Genomic DNA, 12062 nt, shown 5'->3' on the forward strand with positions numbered 1-12062 from the left:
CAGATAAAAAGTCTGAGAGACAGAAGCTTTGTGTAAGGCCCAGGTGGGCGATAGATGATCACAAATTAGGCTGCGTTCAAACTGCAGGGGAAAGCGCATCAAATCCGACTTCTCTGACCCTCTGCGACCATCTATCCAATCATGGTGTGACGGTGTGAACGGCACAAATCCGATATCTTCAAATCCGATCTGGGTCACTTTGGTATGTGGTGCTGAATCCGATACATATCTGATGTTTTAGAAAGCGACTGCTGTTTGACGGTCACGTCGCATTAAATCCGTCTTTTACGTCACCGACACAAGACAGACGCCGACTATCAGCGCCCGACATGGTGAACGCTTCTATCCAGGGAAACTGCTGGGAAGACAGCGTTGGAGAAACGTGAACATTTTCTTTGTACTGTATAATCTGCAGATTCTGACAGAAATCTGCAGCTAGAAGCAGCGCTCCTCTGAAACAGCAGTAAGGATCATTATTAGGACAAATGTAAATAACAAAACTTTATAACTTAAAGCAAAACTGGGAAACGTGAAGTCTGAAGTCTTTACATTAAGGCCATCAGTCACACATCCTGTTGCTCTGGGTCTAAACAGAGCGTCGTGTGTGACGTCTTCTTTTGTGCACGCGGCCGCTCTGAGCGTTCACACTAGAGCGCGTTTGATCAAAAGATCTGAATTGAGCATCAAGACCTGCAGAGTGAACGTAGCCTCAGACTGTTTCTTGAGTTTTACAGTTATGAATATGTCTCTGTCTACAATGTGCCGTCTCTCAAGACAGTCAAAACCCTTTAACTGGAACTTGATCAGTCAGGCTAGAATCAAAAGTACTGATGTCATCAGGACATTTCCACACTGAGCCAACACCTCTCTGTTACAGAGCTGAGGACGCCTTTGTGCCCAATATCTAGAATAAATATCTACATTTAACCTACAATGACAAAACCAACTCAAAGTGCTCTGACTAAATCGAGTTTGTGCGATTGTCTCTACATTGTGACTGATGAGACTACAAACCATTATACACATTTAACAATTAAATGATCTGACAAACACATTTGTTTCATTTTCTGCTCATTTTATTTCCAAATTAAGAAGCAAATTCTGTGAGTAATTATGAAGATAATCACTCTGTCACTCTGTTTCTGAACAGCCTCCTCAAAGATCTACAAAAAGAAGCGAGAACGCTTTTGTTACTTTCTAAACGTCTCAGCGCGTGACCGGAGCCGCTCGATGCTTTTAGCTCTGCTTTTAATAGCTCCACAACGGCTGCTACAAAAGTCGCGTCACCCTTTTCCATCACAAACTGAAGCACGTATTTGGATCCAAATATGCGACACAGGTCTTTGTACATTATGATGTACAAGTTTTTTACAGTTTTTAGAGGAGTCAAGTCTCCCCCAATCTTCTCTCTTATATCAGTCACTATCTGCTGAAAATTCAGCTTTACAGCAGTTGTTTGTGTTTTCTCAGAAACGTGAGCGACTAAATTTGCAAGACACAATATGAGAAAGGTATCGGTCTCTGCGGGCGCAGGAAGCGCCCCAGACGAGCACTGCGGGGCGTCGCTACATTTTTCTTCACTCTCTGAACTCTCACGGTCAAGATTTTGGACATCAGTGATTTGAAATGCATCACTGTTGCCCTCGCTACCCACATCTCCCTCACCTACACAAGCTGGAGTCTGTGTGCTTTTAAAAGTCTCTGCAGACTCTGGTTTAAAGTCGTCATCTTCCTCAGAGTTTGGCGAGTCAACAATGCTGTAGCTGCGACTCTCACCATCTACAAAAGGGGGAGCTAAGGTCTTTGTAAAGTCCTTTAAAATGTTCGCTACACTGTGAACCATCCCAACAAAGTTTGTTGGGGATGTGGATCTATCTGATTGCAAGGACGTGGACCCTGTGATACGACTCAGGGCTGAGTTTACGTTCTTTGCAATCGACACTGAAAATAAAGTCAGTAGTTTGTCTGAGTCACAAGACCGCCGTTGCCCAAAACCCAAGACCCAACCGAAGCAGTAATGAAAGATGTTTCTGAGGCTGGCCTGAATATCATCCTCTGTCACCCTGCAGTCACTGCACCCATCAAGCAGAGGTTCAACCTTCATCCTGAAAAGGGAGAGAAGAGAAACGTAGTCATCTTCCCACACTATCACTGCTTTGTCCAAATCTACAGGCGTCATTAAAAGAAACCACATGGACGACTTCACACGTGATGTAAACGAAGCAATGCTGTGTCCTCTGAAAAACCCCTCCGTCACCAGGATTACCCGATGAACCATCTCATGTAAAACGTCTAAGAAGAAGAAAGACTGAATGAAACTGTTTGATAAAGCAAGCTTTAGATTTACCGGTCAGCGGAGCTTTCTTTGTCTCCACGATCATGGCGATGTGGGCAGCATGAAACCTGTCGGCGTATGACTTTATACACTACGGTGCTAATGTGCCCTATGAGTGCTCGGCACATCTCGCTCAGCAGATCGACGACATCCGAGGAGACGTCATCGGTGGCTAATGCCGTCCACTGTCTGAAAGAAAAACATTGAGAACGGTTGAGCGAAACAAACCTGTAACCAGTGAATATGTCTGTGTATGCTGGTAACTGTCTCGCTGACTTTGAGCTTGTGACTTACCTGAGCGATAAATCGTCTAAATAGTTTCTGAGGCATCGTTCAATGTCTCCAAATCTAAACAGAGGCACGCTGAGATGACTGCACCTCGGTTCAGCACGTTCATCTAATGGGATCTAGAAAGAACAGACAGATGTCAGGGAGCAGGCGTTACACATCCAAAATAACAAGAATTAGACCAGCAGCCAATGTAAGGTTTTTGTCACAGCTGCACAAACAGTATTGGTGCTCATTTTGGATGCTTCTGTAACAGTTAGTCCACCAGTACCACTAAGCTTCTCACATATAATCATTGCAATTATTGCATTTTCAAAATGTCTAAAATATTGATGAGAGGTGGTCTGATCAATTTTTCAGAGTCCTACCACGTTCATGTTTCCACAATCTCGTCCGTGAATTCACGTTTTGGCGACAGCTTTGCACAAATGATCACTTTTTCCAATCTTTCACTCTCCGTCCTCACACTAGATCTGGATAGTTGTGTACTTTTGACCATCAGGGACCTGACGTGACGTCGGTTCGAACGTTCAGCGCCTTTGGCCGTGGCGCATGCGCATGCTTCGCGTTGACTTCACGTGCGGCTTTTCTGTGTAGTTTTCATGGCATAGCTACTGAGACACGCCCACCTGGCAGTACTGCGGTCTTTTGCGCTCCAGGCATCGTTTGAACGTCTTCGAGTGGAAGTTTAGCTGAAATGAAGGACAGTGTCTTTGCTATAAGAAGCGTTTGTTTAGAGAAGGGCGCAGAGTATGGCGCCAACATGTGAACGCAGCTCTCCCAGCCCTGCTTTACAGCTCAGGCCACTAATTAGACAGTTAATGATGATTATGAGTCACCTCGTGAGCTAATGCTATTGGAGGATTTTAAGCATCCTTACCCGAGAGATGAATAATGTTCGTAAATGAACACAAGGTGACGTTAATGTCGAGTTGCGCCGTGCGAGGCTTGAGTCTGGTCGTGAGACCCCCTCACGTCCACATGATGGTGAATACTGTTATTAAAGGATCACCTTGTTGCTGACTGCCTGGCACTGAAGCGTAAACAGCAAGCCTCATTACAACTGAAAGGGCCGGGATTGATTACGGCTGTAGAGCAGCGGTCCCCAACCTTCGCTGCTCCACTGGCCGGTTTAACGTCAGACAGTATTTTCACGGTGTGGCGGATAAATGCAACAAAATAACATGATACGACAAAAACGGTGGTATTTTGTAAATATAACAATAAACGCGAATTAACTGTGTAATGGTGTAACTTTATTAGCCAGTCAAGACTGAGAGTAACATCCTCCATAATGCGCTCTGGTCGCTATGGTAACGTGTAAACCTTTCTTTCAAAATAAGACACACAACTACAACACGGCAAAGACCCAGGGAAACCGAGTTAATTATTAGCCTCAACTCTCACGGCCCGGTACCGGTCTGTGAGTCGTTTGGTACCGGGCCGTGGCCCGGGGGTTAGGGACCGCTGACTGTCTGTGTCCTCCACATATAAAATCGATCATTATAAATATTTTTTATGAAGTCTTAGTAACAGAATTTCCTTTTAAGTGTTCAACTTTTTACAATAATGTCCATGAATCCTTTCTATATTTGTTCGTTCAGTCGTTCTTCTTGTCGTCCACTAGGAGGCAGTACAAATAAAGCACTGGAGCTCTGCCATCTGTCTGCTCTCCCTCACCCCAGCTCAGGGGTCTCAAACGAGCTGTGAACCACTGCTGGCTCTGTCATCTCATGTGAGGCCACACGTGGCAGCACTTCTGCTGTCATTGTGTTCGTATTTAACAAAACCAAAGTGCAGACATAAGTGTGCACATTAGTTTGTGAGTCTGTCAGTGAACTAACACTGACAATCCCTCTCATGTTTGTGTCTCTGCTCATGTTTATAGGCTCAAATTGTGGTCATAAATAGTTTGTACTTGTAAATCAGGATTTGTGTGTGTAAAAAAGATTTGTGTGTGGACTTAGCCAAACAATACATGTGAAACTCTGCACTCAAGTTTCAAGTTACAAGTACGAATTTTGACCCCATTTTTCTTCCTTTCAGCTGATTGGTCAATAATAATAATAATAATAATAATAATGGATTGGATTTATATAGCGCTTTTCAAGGCACCCAAAGCGCTTTACAATGCCACTATTCATTCACTCTCACATTCACACACTGGTGGAGGCAGCTACGGTTGTAGCCACAGCTGCCCTGGGAAATTTGGTTGTAACAGCAGCCAAAAAGACAAATATACAAACAAACAGGACACAGGACACGGAACAGAAACATACACAATTTTTCTTACATATTTACATTAAGGACAATGGTTACTATAAACAGAGAGTACTGTACAGTTATTAAATTAAATAAAAATAATTACAGGTAAGAGGCAAACCAGGTTGTAGTGCGAATTGGTTAATTAACTAACTTATTGCAGTTACAGCATTGATGTAAACATCTGTGTTTGTTGGGAGCAGTTCTGATTGTACAGTCTGACAGCTGCAGGGAGGAAGGACCTGCAGAAACGCTCCTTCATGCATCGAGGATGCAGCAGTCTGTCACTGAAGCAGCTCTGCAGCAACATACATGCATGGGGTGGGAGACTCTGTCCATCACAGATGTTATTTTGGCCAGAGTCCTTCTGTCTCCCACCACCTGCACTGGGTCCAGGGTGCATCCCAGAACAGAGCTGGCCTTCCTGATGAGTTTATCCAACCTCTTCCTCTCAGCTGCTGATAAACTGCTGCTCCTACATACCACACTGTAAAAAATGCCACCACAGAGTCATAGAAGGTCTTTAAAAGCGCTCCCTGGACTCCAAATGACCTCAGCCGCCTCAGCAGGTAGAGTCTGCTCTGACCCTTCCTGTAAAGAGCATCAGTGTTGTGGCTGCAGTCCAGTTTATTATTCAGATGAACACCCAGGTACCTATAAGAGTCCACTATCTCAATGTCCACTCCCTGGATGTTCACCGGTGTCAGTGTGGTGGGTCTGCGTCTCCGGAAGTCCACCACTAACTCCTTCGTTTTCCCGGCGTTGATCAGCAGGTGGTTTTGGTTGGTTGGTTAATTGCCCACAGATGCTATCTTGCGTATCCCCCTGTATAACTTGTTTTAAATGATTTTATAACAATTCTTTTTCAACTTAATTTTATTCTTAATTACATATATATATATATCCCAACAACAGTTGCCCCTTTCTCTTGTAAGATGAAGACTCTACAATAATAATGATTGCATGCTATGTTGTTTTTTTCCTTCCAGACAGTGGCACGGGGCTGCTCGCAGCCTTGTGTCTGCCCTTCAGACACCACTACCTGTCTGCTGGTAATAACAAAGCAAAGGGCGGCTCTTTGAGGACATAAAAATAACATATGTAGAGTATACTTGCGATGTACTTCCTCAGGAAGCTGCGTCAGGCCCAATTAACCCCAGAGACTGCTAATAAACTTCTACTGCTCCACCATCGAGAGCCTTCTGACCTACTGTTGCACACCCTGGTTCAGCTGCTGCACTGTGGAAGACAAGAGGAAACTGCAGCGGGTGGTGAAGGCGTGAGAGCGGGCAATTGGCACCTCACTAACACCCCTCAGAGACATTTATACTGGCAGACTTCAGTGGAAAGCCAGCATTATCATCATGGACCCCTCAATCCCTGGACACTCACTTTTATCCCCCCCTTCCCTCTGGTAAACGCTACAGGTCCATCAGGTCAAAGACAAACAGACTCAGTAGAAGCTTCCACCCACAGGCTGTCAGACATGCCCTACCTCCACCCTGAATGAAGGTTAACTGTGCTGTTAACACTCATGGACACTTACACTGTACTTATTTATAAACAGTATTCATTATAGTTTAATACAACCAACATTCTTACCTCTATTTATATAGTTGTACAGTAGCAACAGGCATTCCTACCCCTTACTCAATGTGTAATACCACTGACGTCGCACCTTATACTGCACTGATCCTCCTCCTTAGACTGTACCTGCAGACACTTTGTTTCTGTATATAACGTTATAATCTCATTCTCCTATCCAGAGAATGTTGAGTGTAAAAACCTACAGCTGCAAATGGAGAGATGCCAAACTGTGTTTCATTATTCTGGTAACAGTGACAATAAAGATCTATCTGATCTTATCTTATCTATCTTTTTTTTTCTTTGCTACATAATTCCATATGTTGCTTTATATATTTACAGTTTTTTACAGACGTTAGGACACATTTCTCAATACTTAGGTCACTTTTGCAAAACGAAGTCTATGTGGGCTAAACTGAGGACCAGTTATCATTGTTTTGGCACAAAATGCATTCAATGACTACATCTCTCAAATTTCATGAATTATTTTCTCACTCAGACACAACAACTGCCAAAAATCTTTGTATGTACAGGACATTTTGCATGTGCTTACATACTGTTTTCAAAACTGTTAAACTTATGGCCAAAACAATAACACAATGCAAAACTTAAAAAGACAGCAAAATCCAACAGCAATATTTTATTGATACATATTTTAAATCTAAAAATGCAGTTTAACCAGCCACAGCTGATTCTCATTGTAGATGATCATCTACACAGGTGTTACTCCTTCAATTTCATTACAAAAGGAGACAACTGCTGAATAGGTTTGTTTGTGATGTAAACATGGACCCAGCCAGAAATGGAGAAGACCGAGTAGATTAGCATTACTATTGTATGTGTATCAGTGGATGGTGTGTATACAAATTGTTTTACACAAGAAAACACTGTAATGCTACATGTTGTTACTGTTTTTTATGTCATTGTTTTGTGGGTGACAAAGTGTGTTTGTCGGCTGTCAACCTTTGCTAGTGTTCTGGAAGAATGAGTTTATTTGAGACCTGAATGAAGTGTTTTGGTAGTTGTAGTGCATTTTGAATGTGAAATGAACTGCTTTGCCAAGCTGACGGTCAGTTAGGAGGATTGTGTGAAGAGTTTTGCAAAAGTGACCTAATTATTGAGAAATGTGTCCTAGCGTCTGTAAAAAACTTGTGGGGATGAACAAAAAGTATTTTACCAGCATAATATAATCTGCAGTATGATCATTGCTTTAACAATGTAATAGATAGCTTTAAGATGGCCTTAAGATGTTTATGATGATGTTAACTTTGTATTTCAGGTGCAGTTATAACCATTTTATACATATTGCATATCTGTGCTTATTTGAGTTGATGTTCAGGTTCTTTAAAGGTCGTAAGCCTCACTGACGTGACTGTTCAGGTGATACATGCTGAGGGAAAACTAGAACATAGAAGGAATTGCAATACATGCTTACAAAACACGTATATCAGTTTATTTTATTATCTTTTATATGTTCATATTCTTGTATTAAGCTTTTAGTAGAGGTTCTTGGTTAAAACATTTATTTAGTAGAAGATATACACATAGTCTCAGTGAGCTTCTGGTCTGGTAAAAGGTCAGAAGTGCAACAGGTGAATTGAGAAAGAGCATTTGAGGACGAGACACAGACAGTAGGTGAAGAGGTGACACAAAGAGCATGTGAGGTCAACATACACACACACACACACACACACACTTTAAATTAGATTTATTTAGAGGAGAGGTTAGTTATGTTTGGCTGTAACTGCAAAATTGTCTTGGTAAAAGAGGAACCGTTTCTTGGTGTCTCGGCAAGAAAGAGGAATAGGATAAGAACTGAAAGGTACACAGGAAGTGCCAGCCATGAAAATAGACGATGATGTTCTGTGTAAAAAGTCATGATGATGTTGATCTGATCTATGTATAAAATGTACCGGTGACGCATGAAGGGGCGTCCGTAAACAAACCCTGATGTTATAAAATAATTGTTTGTGCTTTAGTAAGTCGAAGATCAATTGCTGTGATCTTCCCACGTGTGAATTAAAATCTTCGTTTGACTTCACCCGGCCGGACCAGTGTGGTTATTTTTCGATCACCTCTTGTACCTTTCCTCAATTCATGAATCTTAACAAACTGTAATGACTAACCTCGTATTGTGGATGGATTATCTCAGTTGTTCTCCTGACTGAAGTTTGGTCCGTTTACAGCATCCTGCCATGCGATTGCATTTGTCTCTAACCATCAGGAACCTTCACGTTAACTTTTATCGAAATCTGAAATGTAACATTCCAGCTTCCCCCTTAGTGTGTTTGTTGGGCAGCTTAGATAATGTCACTTCAGAAAAGAATATCGCCCATATGGTTTTCACTGCCCTATGCATAGCCAAGAAAACAGTCCTCATGAACTGGAAAAATAAAAATAATCTTAATTCTAACCAATATAGAAATTATCTATTAGATTACATTAGTCTTGACACAGCCTCTGCCACCACATCAGATCAATTGCTCTGGGCTCCTTTGATCAGCTCCATCACCTAGTGGGGGTGGGGGGGTCATAGTTTGGTCCCGCCTTCACTGTTGTGATTGGTGTGGGGGTAGGGACAGGCTTAGGGCGTCGGGGGGTTCCCCGGAGGCATCTTTCTTGGGGGGGCTCAACCCGGGGTAGCGGTCATGTCCAATTAGGGGCTCTGTTGGCTCTCAGGTGACGGTTTCCTCGTGGCTGCGTGCAGCGGGGCTAGGGGAGGGTCTGTGCTGACGGACGTGGGTTACTCACGTGGTAGCCTGGCTGCCCCTGGGTGGGTCCGGGAGGGGCGTGGGGTTCTGGGGGTTCCGGGGGTGCTCCGTCTCTGGGCTGGGGCCCTGGCTGGGCCTTGGGTCCTGGTTGGTGTGTCACCAGGGTTGTGGGTGTATGGGGGCACAGCCCCGGCACAGTGTGCCGCCAGTGCATCGAGCCACCTGGGGGGCTCTTCAACTGGTGGGGGAGGTTGTCACATCTTGCAGGAGTTCTCCTCTCTCCAGGAACTGACTCTGCAGGAGGGGGAGATACAGGAGAGGTGGAGGAAGATCTCAGCCTGGACGTCTATTGTCTTGTGCAGTCTGGAAGATGAGTGGATGACGGGGTGGGTGCAGTTTTCTCTGTGGTGGGGTCGGGTGGGCTGTCCCGGTCTCTGTGGGGCCGGGCGGCACTGCTGAACTGGGCCCTGGTCCAGATGGGCCTGGGCCCCCTTTCCCTGGCGGGTCGCGGAGTATGGGGGTGCCTACTGGGGTCAGTGGGGGAGCTGGCCCCAGGGAGGGGTCACTTGCCCCTCCCTTCCTTCCCTCCCCATCTCCAGCTGCCTCCCTCTTCCCGCTCCACCACAATCACCCACACATGCAGGGCCTTGGAGTAGGGGTATGTCACCAGGGTGCAGAGGAGGCTACCCCCCCTCTGTCCCCTTCTGGCTGCCTCTGCCTCAATTTTATCCCACAACTTAGACATTCACATTACTCACACTCTCATTACACATACATATAGGATCTTGGGGGTGGGCACGATACACGGAATCCAAAGTACCATCAGGGTGTACACCTCACCCCTGGCGTCGTTGCCCACCTCTCAATGTTAAATACACGTAGACATTGAGGGCCAGCAGGAGGGACCATGCGCTTACCTGCTGCTCCTTGGCAGGTAGCTCCATGCCCTCCTGGGTTTTAAATGCACCTTAGAACACACATGCATCAACACTACAATGAGCGGGTGGAGGGAGGTTTGGAGTCTTCTCTCACCCCCATTCTCTGCGACCTGCTGGAGCGGGGGGGCTAGGAGGAGGAGTTGGCCGTCCAATTGGGGTCTGGAGTGTGGGGCCTCCCTGCTGCTGCGGAGTCGGGGTGGTCTGCCTCCCCCCACCGCAGGGAAAAGGGTAACACCACCTGGGTCTGGGTGCAGTTCCCCCCTCCAGGGGCAAGGGTACCTAGACCCGGTTTGTAGAGTACGCTTGGGGAGTGTGATCGTGTGTACAGCGTCTCTTTATGTCTGTCTCCACGTTGGTTGAGTGTGGAGTAAGTGCATATGAGAGCATGAGGGTGGGAATGGATGTTTGTATCTGTGTGTGCCTGTATGTCTGTGTCTATATGTCAGGTTGGGTGTCAGGCGCCACCTCTCTGGGGACATCTCAGGCCCTCCAAGGTTTGGAGGCCTATCTCCACCCACCACTTCCCCTGCTAGTGGCGGACGCCCTCAGACATCGGTGCGTTGGTGGTTCTTTGTGTCCGGGGATGGGCGTCCAGGTACACACCAGCTCACTCCTTGGTGACCGCTTATCGGGGCCTGGAGCCTGGGGCTCGCTCGGGCTCCTTCAGGGGTGGGGTGCCCTCGGCCTCTCGGCCTGGGGCTCGGTCACTCAGGCACAGCTGGCTGCCGGCGGAGCTCACGGGCGCGTCACTGCAACCCCCCCTGGCTTCTGCTCCGCGGCTGCTGAGTCAGAATCAGAATCAGAATCAGAATCAGAATACTTTATTGATCCCTGGGGGAAATTATTTTTTGTTACAGTGCTCCATTTTAAACCAACATTAAGACAAGACAGACAATACGCTAACTAAGAATAGTACAATATATACATATATATACATACATAAGTCACTTATAAATAAATATTTGGAAAAGAAACATGTGTAGTTGTAGCAGCAAACAGTGTGTTAAGTGGATGCGTTGTACAGGGAGCCACAGGCAGGAATGATTTCCTGTGTCGTTCAGTGGTGCTTTTCGGTAATCTCAGTCTCTCACTGAACGAGCTCCTGTGACTGACCAACATGTCATGGAGAGGGTGGGAGGTGTTATCCAACATTGTCTTTATCTTGGACAGCATCCGCCTCTCCGACACCACCTTGAGGGAGTCCAGCTCCATCCCCACAACATTGCTGGCCTTACGGATCAGTTTATTAAGTCTGTTGGCATCTGCGACCCTCAGCCTGCTCCCCCAGCATGCAACAGCATAGAGGATCGCACTGGCCACCACAGACTCATAGAAAATCCTCAGCATTTTCTGGCAGATGTTGAAGGACCTCAGTCGCCTCAAAAAATAGAGACGACTCTGGCCCTTCCTATAAAGTGCTGTGGTGTTTTTAGCCCAGTCCAGTTTATTGTCAATGTGTACTCCAAGGTATTTATAGTCCTCCACAATGTCAACACTGACCCCCTGGATTGAAACAGGGGTCAAGTGTTTCCTGGTCTTCCTGAAGTCCACGATCAGTTCCTTGGTCTTTGCCACGTTGAGCTGCAGATGATTCTGCTCACACCACGTGACAAAGGAGTCGACCACAGCCCGGTACTCTGTCTCATCATCCCTGCTGATGCATCCAACCACCGCAGAGTCATCAGAAAACTTCTGAAGATGGCAGGTCTCTGTGCAGTGGCTGAAGTCTGTGGTGTAGAGGGTGAAGAGGAAGGGGGAGAGGACAGTCCCCTGTGGTGCCCCTGTGTTGCTAATCACCTTGTCAGACACACACTGTGGGAGTCGTACATATTGTGGTCTTCCTGTCAGGTAATCAACAATCCAGGACACCAGAGAAGCATCCACCTGCATCGCTGCTAACTTATCACCCAGGAGGGTCGGCCTGATGGTGTTGAAAGCACTGGA

The 12062-nt window shown here is 45.8% G+C and overlaps 1 protein-coding gene across 2 annotated transcripts in view; it reads right to left on the reverse strand.

Moving 5' to 3' along the window:
• Positions 1-673: 673 nt before the first annotated feature.
• Positions 674-12062, reverse strand: part of LOC113014155 (uncharacterized) — a 32973-nt gene continuing 21584 nt past the window's right edge. Inside the window, exons 1-5 of one of the 2 annotated variants that reach the window (XM_026155500.1) lie at positions 3504-3920; positions 2992-3315; positions 2630-2742; positions 2348-2524; positions 674-2105 (exon numbers count right to left, since the gene is read on the reverse strand). In XM_026155500.1, coding sequence (XP_026011285.1) covers positions 1124-2105; positions 2348-2524; positions 2630-2742; positions 2992-3000 — 1281 coding nt within the window. In that variant the 5' untranslated portion in view covers positions 3001-3315; positions 3504-3920 and the 3' untranslated portion in view covers positions 674-1123. Of the gene's footprint in view, positions 2525-2629; positions 2743-2991; positions 3316-3503; positions 3921-12062 lie in introns of those variants that run through there. The other variant, XM_026155501.1, reaches the window with a different exon arrangement.

Source organism: Astatotilapia calliptera, chromosome 22 (assembly GCF_900246225.1).
Source record: "Astatotilapia calliptera chromosome 22, fAstCal1.2, whole genome shotgun sequence".
Classification (NCBI taxonomy): Eukaryota; Metazoa; Chordata; class Actinopteri; order Cichliformes; family Cichlidae; genus Astatotilapia; species Astatotilapia calliptera.